Here is an 18,606-nt window from a genome sequence, read left to right as displayed (position 1 = left end):
CAACTCCACACCAGATTGGTTCCGAGGAGTGACCTCCCGGGTGGGCTACCACCCCGCCAGATCTGTCGACATCTGTCTCAAAGCAGCAGGACAATGCCCATCTCCGACTCGCGCGCGCCAACTTTGCAACTTCACTCTCCCGCCGAGGCCGGGTTCTATTTCCCCCACCCCCGCCCCCGCCCGTTTGGCGGAAGGATCCCGCGCGCTGATACGGCGTCTCTCAACCGTCTCGGCTCGGGCCCCGCCCCCTGCGCTCCCAAGCCCCGCCTCCTCCCGCAGTCGGCCCCGCCCACTCCCGCGCGCCCTATGGGTCCGTAAAGAAGTCCCGGCCCGGCCGCTGCACTCCCGCGCGCGCATCCGTGCGCCGCCCGAGGCTGGCCTGAGGAGTCGGCGGCCATTTTGTTCTTCTCGTGGTTCCAGTGGCGAGAGGAGGAGGAAGCCGGGAGCGGGGCGGCTCGGGGGGGGACCCGCCGCGGCTGCTGCTGCCACCGCCGCCGCCACCACCGCCCGTGGGGCTCGTGGCGTGAAGAAGGAGGACCTGTGAGACCCGGGCGCGAGCCGGCGGCGGCGCCGCTGCGGGGAGGGTCGGCGGCGGGACGGCGATGGCGGATATCGATAAACTCAACATCGACAGCATCATCCAACGGCTGCTGGAAGGTGAGCGGCGCGCGGTCGGTCGGCGGGCGGGGCCCGGTGGGAACCAGGCCCAGTGGGGGCCGGTCCGTCTCGGAAGCCGCTCCGATCTGGGGCGCGCACACAGCGCCACCGGGTCTGGGGACGCTGTCTTTTTATTACCCGCTGCCCTTGCTTTCACATCCTCGTCGTCTGGAGTCCAAGGACCCCATCAGTGTGACTTGGCGGGGCGACGTCCCAGGGAGATGAGAGCCGGTCTTCTGTGTTCTCCTCCCCCCGCCAAGCCATCCTCCGTCCAGCGCTTTTTCCCCTTGAACGTGCATCTGCACACGGACCCGGCCCGGGTGACCGTGTCGCTCTCTGCCCCTCAGATTGTTGTCCCGAGGATAGGGGGACGCTGCTGCGTTCAGCGAGCGCCCTGCCAGGTAGGTGCTGTTATCCTCGAAGTGTTTCGCAGGAGAAACTTCAAAAGACCTCGCTGGACCAAGGACACAGTTAACAGATTTCAAACCGCCGGTAGCCAGGACCTAGTTAGAACCTGCTGCCTTCACCCTGTGGGGACACAGGAGATGCCCAGTGTGTGCTAAGGAAAGGTTGAAAATACAGCTTTCCTTTTGTCTGACTTAAGATGGGGTTGAGTGGGTGGGTGGGTGGGGGCCCTCTGCAGAGTATTCCCACTTGTGAGTTTCACATTTTACAAAGGGACTCTGAAGCCTTTACAAATTCTAGAACATACCTGCTAAAGCCAAGGAGACAGTGGTCGAACCCCCTTCTTGATTTGGGGCTCTTGACACTACTGCCTTGTCTTCACTGCTGTTGCCAAAAATACTGTTGGAGTGTAACGTGCTGTTGTCAGTGGACAGCTGCCTAGTCCTGGTTTTAGATGTTTTCAAGTAAGTCACTGAAAGAAAAGTAAAAAGTGTCTTTCCCCACCTTTAATGCTTTACTTTGTTTTGTTTAGGTAGGATCTCTTGGCTTTGGTTTTACTGAGACAAGGTCTCTCCAATCCTGGCTATCTGTCCTGGAGCTCTGTATGTAGACCAGGCTAGCCTCAAATTCTAAAGAGATCCATCTGCCTCTCTTCCCATGTATTGTGATCAAAGGCGTTTGACCATGCCCCACTAGATACAGGGTCCCAGAAGCCAGAACTGGCTTTGAACTTCTGATCCTTGTGCCACCTCCCAAGTACTAGAATTTATAGGTCACCAAGCCTGGCTTAACGACATGCTGGGCATTAAACTCAAGGCCTTCTGCATGTTGAGTAAGCACTCCACTACCTAGGCTACATCCCCAGCTCAGATTTTGATATTTCTAATATTTAAAACTGCTGAAAGTTTTAGCTGTAAACTTGCCTCATCTTTATTTTGTTTTAATTTTATTTGTGTTTTTATTTTTTCATGTGGAATGTGTGTGGGTGCATACAGGCCACAGTACACATGTATACACATGCATGCACATGTGGACGTTAGAGGCCGATTAGATATACTAGGTTCTCTCCTGTTTTTGTAGATTCTGGGGGTAGAACTCAGGTCAGTCTCGCAAGGCAAGTTTTCTGCTGACTAAATTGTCTGACCAATGTGACCAGTGTCCCTTTCTTCCTCTTTAAAAATTTTTTGTTTTTAGATTTTATGTGTATAAGTGTTTATGTCTGCATGTTTATATGTGTACCATATGCGTGTCTTATGCCCATGGAAGTCAGAACAAGGCATTGGATCCTCTGGAATTGGGGTTACAGATGATTGTGAGCTACCACATGGGTGGGTGCTGGGAATGGAACCCACATTATCCCCAAGAGCAGCACTGTCTCTTAGCTGCTTAACAATGAACCATCACATCAGCAGTAGCCGGTGCCCCCCCCCCTTTTTTTTTTTCTTAAAATGAGACAGTTTCATTACATAGCCCAGGCTGGTCTCTCCCAACTATCTAGACTGCTGGGATTAAAAGCTTTTACCACCACACCTGGCTTCTCATAGTTTCTTGATAGTTTTAAAATTTTTGAGACTGGGTATCACTTTGTAGCGCAACGGCTGGCCTAGAGCTCACAGAGTTCTGCCTGTCTCTGCCTATCCTGCGTGTTGGCATTCAAGACTTTACCACCATGTCTGGGCTGGTTTTTTCTTTTCTGCTGAACTTAACAGAGTAAGACACTATTTAAATGCTTTGAGAATAGCTAGCTTCTTAGTATACATACTTGGCAGCACAAGACCTGTTCCGGATGTGTATGCTTTAGTTCAGAGGGTACTGGCATTGTGCTTTTCATAATGCTTTCAAAACCTTTATCTAAAAACTGAAAGTAAGAGTTAATTAATTCTAAGATTGTAGTGATAGCTCAGCTGGTTTTGACTCTTGCCTTTAATCTTGATGACATGATTTGATCCCCAGGAGCCACATGAGATTGAGAGAACCAGACTCTTTGAAAGCTGTCCTCTCCCCTTCCTCCACAAGTGTGTACTTGCACACGTGCACACACACAGTAATTTCTTTTTAATTGAGGGTTTAATTCTGAAAGGGGAATGTGAAAGGAACTTTTGTGAGAATTGGACTTGTCTATCCTGATTGATCCTGTCAACTCTTTCTCTGATTTGTCACTTTGTCTGCTTTTCATTTAGATGTCATTTTCTTTTTGGTTTGTTTTGTTTTTCGAGACAGGATTTCTCTGTGTGACAGTCCTGACTGTCCTGGCTTGCTTTTGTAGACCAGGTTGGCCTTGAACTCAGAGAGCTGCCTGCCCCTTCCTCCGAAGTGCTGTGATTAAAGGTGTGCACCACCACGCCCGGCTTATATATCATTTTCAAACATGGGTGTCTCTTCTATAAACTAACCTTACCTTTACCCTTTGTAATTAAAGGTGTGTGCTAAGGGCATGTCAGACTTCTAGCCAGAGTAGCCATGTTACTAGATTAAAATCTCTCTACAGGGGGAGATGATCTGTCACTTAGTGAGGCTTTTTATTTTTATTTTTTCATATTGATAATTGATTTTTTGCAGTCAGGGCACCTTGCTTCCCCAAAGCTCTGGAGATTGAAGCATGAAAATCCAGAAGTTCTCGGCCAGATAGTGCTGGGTAAGAAGATCGATCTCATAGGTGGAACCATTCCTCAAGATCTTCCAAGCTTGAGGGTTGTATGAACTAGTAGAGAATGGGTCTTTTAATGAGAAAAGGTGACACTGGGCATAGTGGCACGCACTTTTAATCCCAGAACTATGGATTAGGAGGCTAGCCTGGTCTGCATACCAGATTCTACACCAGCCAACTGTATATAGTGAGAACCTCTCTCAAAACAAAAAACAAGGTCTGCAGAGATGGCTCAGTTATTTAGAGCATGTATTACTCTTACATGGCATCCTAGCTTAGTTCCCAGCACTCATATGAGGTAGCTCAGTGCTTGTTACCCCAGGGGATCAGCCGCTTGGCTTCTGATGGCACATACGTACATGGCATAACTCATAGATACATGAATACAAATCCATGGCAACACAGAACCTTTAATCCCAGCATTGAGAAGCAGGGGCAGGTGGATCTCTGAGTTCAAGGCCAGCCTGGTTTACAAGAATAAGCCCTTAGGTGGAATCAAGAGGTCAAGGCTAGCCTCTGCTACATACTGAGTTCGTTAGAGTCTGGCCTGAATTACAGTGACTGTCTAAACACACAGGAAATTGAGTTGGTTCATAAGCACTCCAGCTTTGCAGCACTCTGAAATGTAGTGGTTCTTCCCTGAGCCAGTCACCCTGTGTGGTCAGCCACAGTGATAGAAGGTCTGTGTGGTCCTCCTCAACACATTCTGATGTTAACACATTGCTAGCACACACTAAAACAGATTTAAATAGAAAATAAGTCAGCTGTGTGTGGACTTGGCCACCTGCTCTGCTGTTTTGGTGGGAACTGGGGTGCTCTCCATGAAACTGCTGGCATTGTTTGTTTTTCCAGACAGGGTCTCTGTGTAGCCTTGGCTGTCCTGGACTTGCTTTGCAGACCAGGCTGGCCTCGAACTCACATTGATCCACCTGCCTCTGCCTCCTGAGTGCTGGGATTAAAGGCGTGAGCTTGTGATTTCTTCACATCGCAGTGTGCAAGAATCATGTTTATGTAAAGGAAGGCTATTGTCAGGCTGCAAGGCCAGAAGTGGCTGTGCTGATACAGAGAGCCCGCCAATTCTGTCTGAAGACAGTCTGCAGTCCTCACAGTGTCTTAAGTATCTTGTGCGTGAGGCTTTTCAGTGCTCCTTCTCTAGAGTTCCCAGAAGGCTGGAGCCAAGGTCCTAAGTGAAAGATAAGTGGAGATAATGTGCTTGCTTGTCTTGAAGCAGAGCCTAAAACTGAACAGGATACATAATACACAAGCAAGGTCATTTTAACAGGGACATCCAGACCTAAAGGCCTGTTCCCTGCATGAACAGGCATGGATCATCATACTTCACCCGGACAGCAGGGCAAGACCCTTCCCCCATGAGCTGTGTGGGTTTTGGAGCCTTTTGAAAACCTCAGTTTGGACTGGGTGTCACCACATGCCTTGTACCCCAGCATTTAGAGGCAGAGGCAGGCTGATCTCTTGAGTTTGAGGCTAGCCTGGTCAACAAGGCTAGTTCCAGGGCAGCCAAGGCTACATAGAGGAGCTATATACCACTATCCTCCACCCACTATCCATCCCCCTCCCCCCCAAAAAAAACCACTACATTTCAAGTATGACTCCCGGAACCCCCGTTGTCTCTTTGCTTGGGAGAGCTGGGGTCCTAGGCAGGTGGGACACAGGATAATACCATTTCAGCCAGGAAAACAGGTGGACTGAGTTGTGTATCACTCAGTGGTTTTGGTTAGGCGTGGTCAGTACACTTTATTTTTATTTTTTTATTTCTGGTTTTTTTTTTTTTTTTTTTTTTTTTTTTTTTTTTTTTTTTTTTTTTTTTTTTTTTTTTTCTGTCTACATGTATGCCTCCGTGCCAGAAGAGGGCATCAGATCCCAGTGTAGATGGTTGTGAGCCACATGTGGTTGCTGGGAATTGAACTCAGGACCTCTAGAAAAACAGATAGTGCTCTTAACCATTGAGCCATCTCCAGCCCTGGTCCTGGTCAGTGCACTTTAAAGCCTGAGGAAAAGGTGGGGTGTGGGGGGGGGGGGGAAACTGCCTTGTAGCTGAGGAAACCCCCACAGGCCCACTGAAGTAAGGCAGCTCTCATTCCCTGAGCTGGAATTCTGGAAGAATTCCACCTCCTGGTTGCTGACATCCATCCTTGGTTTTGAAGGAGGTGAGTATTTTTAACGTTTACAGGAAATAGAAACTTACAGGGTCCAGTGTGCAAAGCATGGTTGCCAAAACGTGTTCGGCTGTGGAATCAAGACAGATTCTCAGGCTGCCCTCTAACTCCCTGCATAGCTGAGGATGACCTTGAACTCTTGATCCTCCTGCCTCCCACATGAATGATGAAACTGCAGAATAATGTTCCGATGTCTGACTTAGACCAAATGCACTGCTTTCAGTGAGCTGGTTAGTGCTCTTCATAGAAAACGAGATGTATCCTTGAGATTTTTGGTTAGAACTTTTTTAGCCTCATCCTGAGGAAATCAGTGTCATCCTTAAAGTCCAGAGTATCCATGACAGCGGCAGTCCCCAGCCAGCTGCAGGGGTGCTGTGAGACAGAGAGGTGGCGTGTATTCTTTTCCTGTTGGTAGTTGGGAGGAAAAGTGGGTTCTTGAAAGGTAGCTTGCATGTTTTGTAGAAAATAACTTAGTTCTTTGTGAGAAAGTGTACATGACAAGTATTTATTTACTAAATTTGTTTGGTTTGAGATCTTTTTCTAGATATTTAAAAATTTATCAAGTTACGTGTTTGGTTTTTGTTTGTTTGTTTGTTTGTTTGTTTAGGTTTTTCTCTTTTTGTTTGTGGGTGTTTGGGTTGTTTGTTTGCTTGCTTCAAGACAGGGTTTCTCTGTTGGCTGTCCTGGACTTACTTGCTTTGTAGATCAGGCTGGCCTTGGACTCAGATCTGCCTGCCTGTACTAGGGTTCAAAGCTGGTGTGTTTGGCTGCCTGCTGCCTAAGTAAGGCTGTCTTTTGACAGCAGGAGCTCCTTCTGAGCTGCTCTTCTTGGTTCCAGACCTTGTAGTAATTCATCTAGGGTCCTCTTCCTTTCCTGTTAAGAAAAAAACTCGAGATGGAGTTTCCTGGGCCTAGACTGGCCAGGACAGTTCTGGGTAGATGAGAATGACCCTGAGTTTCTGATCCTCTTGGTACCGAGCCTGGTTGTGTGCTGGGATGGAACCCGAGGCCTGGTGCATGGTGGGCCCCAAGGGTTTTTGTACCAACTTTCTTCTGAAATGCTTGCTTCTAGGCTGGGGAAAGTTACTGCTGTCTGGAGAGGTGCTAGGGCTGTAAGCTGTCAGCCTCAGCAGCCTGGCTGATGTCAGGGTTCATGAACTGGGACTTTGGTTTTGTTGTCAGTGGAGTTACTATTGAAACATCTATGACTACTAATGTTAGTGATGTTTCAGGTAAGTACGGTCTACAGAACAGCCTTTGCTGTTAGGTAGGTACCAGCATGTCTAAAATGTCCCTTTCTAGTTAGACACAAATGCGACACTGGAAGTGGCAGGCTGACCCAGCACCAGTGAAGAGCCATAGTACCAGCCTAGGTAGACAGTTGGTCCTTGGAGTTAGCTGCCACAGGCTGTCATTTTGCTTGATGACACTGAGAGCTAAAGCAGATCTTGCTGATTCAGCAGCTCTAGGACATACCTAGTGCTCAACCCCTCCACTCTATCTAGTGAACATCACCCTGTCTGGTGTTCATTAAAGCACATTTTGAGGAGTGTAGTCCTGTGCATATTTTGAGTGTGTGTGTGTGTGTGTGTGTGTGTGTGTGTAGAGAGAGAGAGAGAGACAGACAGACAGACAGACAGGGTTCTCTGTAGCCCTGGTTGTTGGCTGTCCTGGAACTTCCTCTATAGACCAGGCTGGCCTTGATCTACTGCCTTAGCTTTATAAGTCAACAGGAAAGGTGGATATGGACTTTACATCTGGGTCCCGATGAGTAGGCCAGCCAGGGTGACAGTTGGGGCTGGTTGGCAGCCAGATGTTGTCAGCAGTTCGGAAAGTGTGGTGCATTCTTTGGGGAAGGGGCAGCTTCTCCAGTTGAAGATAAGTCTGGCCAGTCCTGAAGGGTGAGCAGTTGTCGCCAGCTGTGGCTGTAGATGCATTTCCAGTTTGTTTTCCCTTGAGCTACCTAGATGGAATTACTTCTGAGGCCATGTGCAATGTTGCGTGCCAGTATTCAGATAGAAATAAGTCTGTCTGTTAAGATAGCACCTAATCCTTACATTTCACTCAGTAGAACACTTAATGAATTCCTGTCCCACTCAGAAAAAAAAGTGGAAAGGAAACCAGACAGGGTGGCAGTCAATTAGAGTGGAGGGGGCGAGGCTGCAGGAGGATCATGAACTTTTGGTTAGCCTGAGCTACACAGTGAGAGCCTATGTAGAGATCCTATGAGAAATAGCTTGTTGCAGTGTGGCAGATATACCTTTAATCCAGCATGGCAGAGGCAGGCAGGTCTCTGAGTTCAAGATTGACATAGCAAGAACTTGTCTCAAAAAATAGTAAAAAAATGAACTCCAGCTTTCTAAAGGCGGCAGTGGGTGCTTTCAGAAGCAAGGAGTACTAGTGACATCTGGCTTTCTCCAGCAGAGCCATGTATGTATGTAACAGCAAGCCAGATAAAGAGATTATCACCAAAGACACAAGAATGGACCACTCATTCACAGTGTGCTCCCTTGGAGAAAATTCCTATTGAAACCAGAAACGTCCAGGAGTTCCCTTCTAACCAAAAATAAGTCTCCTGCTGGGCAGCCTGCCCAGGTTTCTGGCCATTGAGGCAGGGATCCCACCGTTTGCTCCCTGAGTGCTGCTTGTCTTGTCTGTGGCTGTGGTGGCAAAGGAAAGCCTTTGTTGCTTGGCTGCTATTCCTGCTTTCCCTAAAGGCTGGGCTACCTCCATCTTTCAAAATTGGTCCTGCCTGAGGGGTTGGGCCTGCTCAGCCTATGCTACATATGTGTTCAGTCCCCGGAATCCACAAAAGGGTGGAAGAAGAGAACCAGCTCCACATTTGTCTTTTGACCTACACTTACCCTCAAACCCCACTGTACCCCCATAGTACAATTTAAGGGTAGGACTAGGGAAGATGGCTCAGTCTGTGAAAATTGCTGTGCAAACAAGATCTGTATTTGACCCCATACAGAGTTTCTCCGTCTAACAGCCCTAGCTGTCCTGGAACTCGCTCTCTAGACCAGGCTGCCCTCAAACACCTGAGTGCTGGTGTTAAAGGTGTGAGCCACCAAAGCCAGGCTCAGAACCTACCTTGTAAGGCATCTGCTGTCCCAGTACTTGGGGAGGGAGGAGCAGGATCCCCGAGAGTTCTGTGGTTTAGCCAGAAATAAGATTGAGAATAGACAGGGAGCACACCCACATCAACTCCAGCCTATGCATCTTTGTCTGTTAGCCCAGTTAGACTTGGGGGGGCCCGAAGCTGCACAGAGGGGTCTACTCCTGCTTGACTCCCTGTCCTGTCTCAATATTTTTTTTTCTGCTTGGAGCGCTCGCCTTTTCTTGTCTTTCCTTGATTATTTTTCACTGAAAAACTACTGCTGCTCTGTACACCAAACCATTCCCGATCGACTTGTTTCTTCTGAGGAGCGGGAGTGTCTCTAGCTGTGTAGGCTGAAGGCCAGATTCCCCCAGGCACTGGTTTTCAAGCACAGGTGCAGCCGTGAGTGGACTCTGCTCAGTACATAGGAGGCTTCTCACTACCTAAGCCCTTAGGCCTCTCTTATTACTTAGCTATCAGGCCATATGATTTTATGACAAAGCCTACAATTGAACAAAACTTAAGCTAGTGGGATCAGTCAGGTTTAAGGGTCTGCTAAAGACAGATCTGTTGACACTGGTTTATGGTGGACAGATGCAGCTTAAATGTCTGCGTAGCTGGGCTCTGTGGAAGTCCAAGTGCCTGCTTCATCAGTCCTCCACAGAAAAGCAGAGACTCAGATTCCAGCACCGAGAGTGATTAGGTTCCTGTGCCAACCAGACACTCAGCAAGCGGGGCCTGTGGCAGCCGCTTCCTGACTCAAGCAGCCACTTCAGAACTGGAGAGTTGAGATCTTTGGCAGCGGGAGCTGTTTCTTCAGTCTACATAATGATTGTCTGATCTCCTGTAACCGGATCCTACACACCGGATCTCCACCGCTGTTACGTGTACCTCCTGAGAAGTGGGCTGTGGCTAGACCTTACTGAGGCACTGAGCAGAGCTCAGGGCTGACTCTGGGTCAGGAGTCACCGTGACTGGTGCTGGGCTGGGAGTTGTTCTGTTTGGGTGCCTGGGAGACCTTTCTCTGCACAAGCACTGACATTTCTTTATTTGCAAGTTCAAAGTGTACACACCAAAATATACACAAGGAGCTGGTGTCATATTTGGACCTCAGTGCATCGTTCATTCCCTCGTCCCCTTTAGCTAGGACTTCTCACCGGCTCACTCACCAAGTGGACCACATTGACTGGCTTCCCAGTCCTAGAGCTCTGTTTTGGTAGACACTCCTGCAGCACTGGGGTTGTAGATGTGGGTCATCAAGCTGGGCTTCTTTCTGTGGGTTCTGGGCCTCAAACCTAAGTTCTTATGCTTGTAGGGCAAGCTTTTTACCAACTGAGCCGTCTACCTAGCTTCTAGGGCATTTAAAAAAGATCATTTTATGGGGGGAAAAAGCCGGTGTGGTAGCCCACGCCTTTAATCCCAGAACTTAGGGAGGCAGAGGCAGGCGGATTGCTGTGAGATCGAGGCCAGGCTGGTCTACAGAACAAGTCCAGGACAGCCATGATAACATAGAGAAACCTTGTCTCAGAAAAAGAAAACAAAACAAAACAAAAAAATCATTTTATGTGTGTGGTGGTTTTGCCTGCATGTATGTCAGTGTGTGCTTGTGTAGTGTCCTTGGAGGCCCGAAGGTGTGCTTATTAGATCACTGAACTGTAGCTACAGTCTGTGAAATGCCACGTGACTGTTGGAGGTTGAACCTGGGTTTTCTGCAAGAGCAGCAGGTTTTTGTTTGTAACTTGTTTTGCTTTCTGGTTTTTTGTTTTTTGGGTTTCTCTTGTAGCCTTGGCTGTCCTGGACTCCGGCTGACCTTGAACTCACAGATCAGCTGCCTCTGCCTCCCTGAGTGCTGGGATTAAAGGCCTGCGCCACCACCGCCTGGCAAATTAACATTTGTTTCCTACTAACATGTGTGGGTCTGCATTTAAGTGCAGGTGCCAGCCAAGGCCGGAAGTTAGAGGCAGTAATGGACTGCCTGTCGTGGGTTGTTGCTCTTAACTGCTGCTGCCCTAAATTGAACATTTATATGTATCCTGACTGCCATTTCTCTCCACAGTGAGAGGGTCCAAGCCAGGCAAGAATGTCCAGCTACAGGAGAACGAAATCCGAGGACTCTGCTTGAAGTCTCGGGAAATCTTCCTCAGTCAGCCTATCCTTCTAGAACTTGAAGCACCACTCAAGATATGTGGTGAGTGATACTGAGTTCACTCCCATTATCAGCTGAGGGTATGTTGGCCTTTCTGAAAGATTACGGCCACTGTGGGGGTGAGGCTGGGGTGGCCTGGCCTAGTTTGGCTTACTCTGCTGCATGGAGGCCATCCTTTAAAGCTGCATAGTCTGGGTGGGTATACACCGTCTCTGACTCAGAGTAAAGTGTGTGTGTAGAGTGAGGTGCCCTTGGCTGTGACCTGGCAGGAGTTGTAAGGTTGTAAGGCCTAGACATGTGTGTTAGATGCTAGTGCTGTGAAGGCCCAGGCTCACTAGACACTCACAAAGGATGCGCGGACATAGGCCCCTGAAGCAGAGCTGTCTCACGGTGCTCTGAGAGGGAGCTGCAGTACTTGGCAGGAAGCGTGCTGAGACAAGATAGATACTCTTTCTTCCCTCTCCCCCGCCCCAACCCGGAAACAGGCTGTCCTGCACTCTACTTTGTGGACCAGGCTGGTCTTGAGCTCACAGCCATCTGCCTGCCTCTGCCTCCCAAGTGCTGAGATTAAAGGCCGGGCAAGATACTCTTTACCACAAAATAAATGAATAAGTTGTATCTAGGGGAGCTCTGGAAGTGTACATTTGCTTATCATGGTCAGTTAAACTAAATATGCTACACAATGGGAAATTAGTGTTGGCTATGACCTTCTTAGAGGACATTGCCATGTGCAGTGAGCTGAGCTGTGTGCAGTTGGTGACACTGGTAATGCTCTCATCTCCAGGTGACATCCACGGGCAGTACTACGATTTGCTCCGGCTGTTTGAATATGGTGGATTCCCGCCAGAAAGCAACTATTTGTTTCTCGGGGACTATGTGGACAGGGGCAAGCAGTCACTGGAGACGATCTGCCTCTTGCTGGCCTACAAAATCAAGTATCCGGAGAACTTTTTCCTTCTCAGAGGGAACCATGAGTGCGCCAGTATCAATAGAATCTATGGATTTTACGATGAATGTGAGTGCTTTGTATCTCTAAGGAAAAGGAGCTGGAAGGCAATGTGGCAGACCTGTCACCACTTCCTTGGGCTGGTGAGAGTGGAGCTACCGCAGCATTCCTGCCTTTATCCTAGTCGTAGGGGGTGTGCCTGACCACGGGCGCTGATGAGATTGGTTGCAAAGAGCCATCCCACTGACCATCTTGGTGGCACATGCGGCTTTGTTCTTAGTGCAGTTCTGAGAACTTGCTAAATGGCTTTGCTTTTCACTTAGATTGGCCCATATAGAACATCTCTCTTTTTTGTTTGTTTTTGTTTTTTCGAGACAGGGTTTCTCTTTCTCTGTGTAGCTTTGGCTGTCCTAGACTTGCTTTGTAGACCAGGCTGCCCTTGAACTCATAGTGATCCGCCTGCCTCTGGAGTGCTGGGTTTAAAGGTGTGTGCTACCACACCTGGCTCAGAGCATCTCTTGAAAGCATGTGAGTCAGTGGCTTGTGAATTGAAACAGGGTCCACAGATGCAGGCCGTGCTGGTCGGCTCTGGCGCTGATGTCCGGTGCTAGAGGCATTGGTCTGTAGGTGGGATCTTACAGTGAAACAGTGGACATTGTGGGGTTTTGGAGTTTGTTTGTTGGGTTTGGGTTTTGGTTTTTATAGCACTGCTATATTTAAGAAAGGGGCATTAACTTTTCTTAAATAACCACAATTTTATTTTAAATCTCTGTGTGTGTGTTGAGGGTGCAGGAATTGATTTAGAGTGTGGAGTTGGTTGTCTCCACTTTCACTTGGGTTGCTAGGCTTGCACTCTGAGCTGCTGCACTGGTCCGCAGCTCTGTTATTTATTTGTTTGTTGGTTTATATTGGTCTATTTATTTCGGGTTTTTTTTTTTCAAGGCAGGATTTCTCTGTAGTCCTGGCTGTCTTTGAACTCACACCGCCTGCTTCTGCCTCCTGAGTGCTGGGATTAAAGGTGTGCACCACCACCACGCAGCTCCAATTTTATTTTACAGTAATATTGTGTGCATTTTCTGGACTGTTTGTGGTTATCTCCGTTTTTTCTGAGGTTTTCTGAAATGCTTTTACTGAGAAGCCCATGCTGGCCTCAGCCTTGTAGCTTCTGCTCCAGCCTCTTGATTGGGGGTGGGCGGGCTTCAGATGTCCACCCCACACGGAGCTGGGCTATCTAGTGAGGCTGCACTTTGGTCTGTTCTATGACAGAAGAGATGCTTCCATAGCCTTGAATGGAATTGTGTGGAAAAAAGAACTAGTTTAATGGAGGACTTAGGTTGTTTCATCCAAACAAAATGTCAGGAGTTTTATGCCTTTGGTTGCACTGTCCTCTGGGCTGTTTCTGCCAGGAGAGGGTATGGCCTGGAGTGGCAGGAATTTAAGAAAGTCCTGGTGGCTTAGCACTCGTTAATGTGGCACACTGAGGCAGCGGTTTGTAGTTAGGGCTGGCCATGTTAGATGTTAGAGCATCAGGTCTTCTCACCTGAGACACAGCCTTAACTAGCCCTCAGCAAAGGCAGTGAGTGACTGCCCAGACACTGGGTTCAGCAGAGATTGGAAACAGGTCCAGATGGATTTTGGAGTAGGGTTGAGGTCATTTGGCCTCAGTTTCTGCATTGATGTTCTTAACCATTAGCTGTTGGTAATTGAAGATGTTGGTTATGTTCCTTTAAGTTTCCCTAATTATGCGGGGAATCTATGACCTCCATGAGAGTTAAGTGCAGGCCTCTATGGGGAGGGGATCTGGATGCTAGGGGGTCGGGTTGTGGTTTGCTCATCTTGAAAGGCAGGGCTCAGGCTTAGAAAGGCTGTTGCTAGGCCCTGCTATAACTGTCCAAGGAGTGTAGGCTTTTAGATGTTCCTGTATCCCTGGTAAAGAGACAAAAGTCTTAGTGTGGGGACAAATATAACATGGTGCTTGAATGTGGGGTGGCCCAGGAGGCAGAGGCTCCCCAGCATCACACAGTCGTCAGTCAAGAGAATGAAAGTTGCTAAAGCTTGTGAATGGGTTTTGAATTCGCTACATAATTTTCACATAGAATGGTGCTGAAGGGGGCATGCTCTGACAAGTGGTGGTGGTGGGACATAACCTGTACCCCTTATTCTCTGGGAAGTGTGCTGCCTGCGGTCTTTTTAGGACCGAACACTCAGTGTACCAACACAAAGCTGTCTGTGGCTCCTGCAGTCCTGGTGGGTCTTCTGTCAGGTCACAGTGAGCTCCAGAGCTCAGGCCCCTAAAGGAAGGAAGAGGTGTTGGCACATGGTTTGATGGTGATTGCTGAACGTTCGCTCTAGGTCACGATTGGACAAAACAGATACAGCTTAGAATAGAATGTGTGCTGCCTACTAATTAATTGTGGCGGGCCTGAGGTATGCCTCTGTCTAGACCTCAGCTCACTTCTGTGGGAACATATTTCATGTAGAAATGTACTGTTGCCTGTAGATGAGCCAGCTCCAGGCATCCTGTACCCCAGCCCTTCTGAGGCTCCAAGGCCTGTGGACACCACCATGTGTCAGTTACTTGAAAGGTGGCCTAAGAGGGCAAAGGTGTGATGACAGTCTGCATTCTCACAGGTAAAAGAAGATACAACATTAAGCTGTGGAAAACGTTCACAGACTGTTTTAACTGCTTACCGATAGCAGCCATCGTGGATGAGAAGATATTCTGCTGTCATGGAGGTACGCGGCTGCCTTCAGCCAGGCAGCTTCTTCTTCTGCCCCTTCTGAAAAGTAGATGGCCATGCTGGCCTCTGCAGACCACTGTTGTGTGTGCACTAGGGCTTGTCCACAGTGACACAGCCAGGCTCATTTGGGTCAAGTGTAAGGAAAGCAATTTGACTGCGGGGGTTCAAAGATGTGAGGTTTGGGGTGATCAGAAAATAAGCCGCTATCAAAATCCCCGCATAAGGCATTAAGGGCTGTACGCTCTCCTGGGTTGGGTACATAAAGACTAGAGTGAGTCAGGGCGGTCAGGTACATGTGGTGCTGTGGACAGCAGAAGCTCAGGAGGAGCAGCCTCGCAGCTGAGCCCTGGCCCTGCACCGGTGATGGTCTGTTGTACCTGGTGTGCCCACCTTGGGAGGAGTGTGGATGTGGTCACAGGGCTCTGTGTTGAGGTGACTGTCTCTGTGTCCCGAACATCAATACAGTAAATTTTGTGCATATTATTTATTTGGTGGCAGACATTTGTCATTGCATTGGTTTCACCAAAATCAAGTAAACAAAACATGCACAGGTTTGCTATAGAGTTGGCAGCACCAGCCTCTACAGGCAGGAGGGGCTGTCGGCCTGCTGACCAAATTTCCTTGCTTCAGTGTTTTTCTTTTCTCATTGGTTAGGTTTATCACCAGATCTTCAATCTATGGAGCAGATTCGGCGAATTATGAGACCGACTGATGTACCAGATCAAGGTCTTCTTTGTGATCTTTTGTGGTCTGACCCCGATAAAGATGTCTTAGGCTGGGGTGAAAATGACAGAGGAGTGTCCTTCACATTTGGTGCAGAAGTGGTTGCAAAATTTCTCCATAAGCATGATTTGGATCTTATATGTAGAGCCCATCAGGTATTGATTTTGAATTTTACCTGTACACTTAGAGCATGTGTGTGAGCAGATTCTCCTTGTTGATTTTGGTGGGTAGGTATGGCTTGCCAAAGTGTGCCTCTGGGGAGAGCGGCAGGGGGCCAGGCTCAGTGGGGGAACAGAATGGAGCGGCTCAGGCTCACAGCTGCCCACACCGACACTGTCTCTCCGCAGGTGGTTGAAGATGGGTATGAGTTTTTTGCAAAGAGGCAGTTAGTCACTCTGTTTTCTGCACCCAACTACTGTGGCGAGTTTGACAATGCAGGTGCCATGATGAGTGTGGATGAGACCCTCATGTGTTCCTTCCAGGTAAGCTTGCTGCTTTGCTGACCTCTTGGGAAATAGTTCTCGCTGTCCCTTCCTGAGCAAGATGCCCCTTCTTCTCCAGTAGCATATGTTTGTCCTGCGGGAACAATGTATGGGCTTTTTCTAAAGATAGGGGAAATAACACAGAACCTTTCCCCCAGTATTGAATTTAGGTGTAAGTTGAGTTCTTTTAATTAAGTAGGTAAGAGTGGGTCATGTGTTTATATCATCATTTTACAATTAGTGCTTTTTGGGGGTGAGGAGTATATAGCTTTTTTTGAAATAGTGTTTGTGGCCCTGGCCAGCTGGAACTCACTTAGTAGACCAGGCTGGCCTCAAACTCCACAGAGATCCACCTGCCTCTACCTCCCAATCGCTGGGATTAAAGGGGTGCGCCACCATGTCGGCCTCATGCTGTGACATCATCCCCTGTGTTGGCCTCTGCTTCTCACATTTGCTCCCTGTGTAGCTGACTCATCCATTCCGTGCTCACGAAGTTGTAAATGGTAGTGTAGCTGTGGAGGTCTGAGGCAGCCCTCAAGGCTCCCAGATACTGGGGTCTCCATTGCCTTCCACAGAACTGCCCAGGTCTGCTGCTGGGGGTGGGGAAGGGTGCTCTCTAGGCTGGAGTTTGTCACTTTGCCTAGACGGGAACTTTTTGCCAAGTCACATATTTTAGCTGTATGTCAAGGTAGGTCTCGACCAAAGTGCTCTTGCAAGTAGTTTGCTCTGTATTATGTGCTAGAGGGGTTTTAGAGTTTGGGGGTCTTTAGGCAGAAACTTCTGGATGGGAGATAAGAACAAAGCTGAGAATTCAAGTATAGTTCCTAAGACGTCTTTTCCTTTTCGCAGATTTTAAAGCCTGCAGAGAAAAAGAAGCCCAACGCTACGAGACCTGTCACACCGCCAAGGGGTATGGTCACAAAGCAAGCAAAGAAATAGATGTCACTTGACACTGCCTAGTTGGGACTTGTAACATAGCGTACATAACCTTCATTTTAACTATAATATGTGCTGGCCAGCCCAGGGAGACTGCTGGGCCCTCCTCCAATTTGATTACTGTTGGCACTTGCTGGTTATAGCAGCAAGCAAAAGGCATTTCATTCTCAAGAAAGCATTTTTTGTTTTTAACCTCTGTTCCCTTTGCAGACAATTCTGATGATGGTGTTAAGCTGTACACCTCGGCAGTTCATCCTGTCCGAGGGAAAAGTGTACAATTGATCTTTTTAAATTTAGTATAAATCATGAATAATGTAAATGCTTGTTTTCTTAGGATATAAAGAGAGCCCTAGGGTGCGTGAGTCTGTATGTGTAATTGTCATAACTGCATTCTGTTGATACAAACCACTGTGAACATTTTTTTTTCAAATTTGTTTGAAAGGGACTGCTTTTCCTCATGGTCTTGTCATGTACAACAAACTAGTGTCTGCAGCTGTCGGCAGCAGGAGTGACCTGCCACCCGCACTGCCCAGACTGTCTGAAGCACACTCCCTCCACTCCCTCCCACCGCACACGTAATGACGATTAAAGCCATCCTTTCAATGTTTGTGATTCCTTCCTAAAGCCAAAGTTTCTGTTGGACTGTATTGGCACGCCCTGGACTTGAGGTGGCCTGAGCATCGAGGCTGCGTGCACAGGCCGCCTCCGTGGGGACTCAGAAGCAGGTTTTTATTTTAAATAGCAATAGTGATAGAGTACTGGGTAAGCTATTAATGATGGCAGTTAATGACACTTTGTACAATTCCCATATAGTCTATTCACTGAGTAATCTTTTTACAGTTGGATCAGGCCTGAACCCGTCCATTCAGAAAGCTTCAAATTATAGAAACAACACTGTCCTATACGAGTGACCGATAATGCTTTCTTTGGCTACATTCTTTATTCTGCGGTGACGTTGAGGCTTATAAGTCAAAAGGAACTAACTTGCCGTCCACCGGTTTATACAGAACTCACAGTATCTATGACTTTTTTAAACTACGACCTGTTAATGAATCTGTTTCCACAGATGCCCGTGTACAATGCCATGTGCTGAGAATGATTTCAGACTTATTAAATGCGAGCTTGTTAACCTGTCGGTGTCCGTTTGTCTGTCAGCGGCCCCTCTGAATCCAATTCTGTCTTTCCCTATGCTGCCAGTTTGGGAGGGGGCTGTCTTCTCCAGAGCTGCAGCTGTAGCCTTAATTTCTTACTGTCTTGAGTTCCATTAAAGCTGGTGGTGCTCAGATGAGAGGCTCACCCACTCTCTGTTCATAGAGGCCTCTTGGGGAAATGCCAGGTGCTCTGCTTGAATTTAGGCCCCTGTTGCGTAGGTCTGTCCTTACTGCTGACCAGCTGGACCCCAGCATCTGGCCCCAGGTGCTCCCACTTCCCAGCTTGCTTTCTTCAGCTTGAAGCTAATGCTCTGTAAACCTCTTCAGTGAGGACCAGAAGGCTGAACCATTAATTGGGTCAAAGGCAGTCAAAGGCCATCAACCCACAGCCGGTGATGAATGAAGGTAAAGGTGACACAACACACTTAGGCCTTTTTCTGCTTATGGATGTCTTCCTCCTCTATCTGCCTGCTCCCTTGTAGCTGAGGGAGGGCA

General features: G+C 48.2%; 1 protein-coding gene across 1 annotated transcript; it reads left to right on the top strand.

Moving 5' to 3' along the window:
* The first annotated feature begins 415 nt into the window (after window positions 1-415).
* Window positions 416-18,089, top strand: Ppp1cc (protein phosphatase 1 catalytic subunit gamma). The gene is made up of 8 exons (XM_051161562.1): window positions 416-657; window positions 11,043-11,174; window positions 11,917-12,147; window positions 14,710-14,814; window positions 15,474-15,697; window positions 15,890-16,024; window positions 16,874-16,934; window positions 17,801-18,089. The coding sequence occupies exons 1-8, from the start codon at window positions 603-605 to the stop codon at window positions 17,869-17,871; spliced, it is 1,014 nt and encodes a 337-aa protein (XP_051017519.1). The 5' UTR covers window positions 416-602; the 3' UTR covers window positions 17,872-18,089.
* The last annotated feature ends 517 nt before the right edge of the window (window positions 18,090-18,606 follow it).

Source organism: Acomys russatus, chromosome 19, assembly GCF_903995435.1.
Source record: "Acomys russatus chromosome 19, mAcoRus1.1, whole genome shotgun sequence".
NCBI lineage: Eukaryota > Metazoa > Chordata > Mammalia > Rodentia > Muridae > Acomys > Acomys russatus.
Note: the sequence above shows the minus strand (reverse complement) of the source record. Positions and strands in the feature narration are given on the sequence as shown.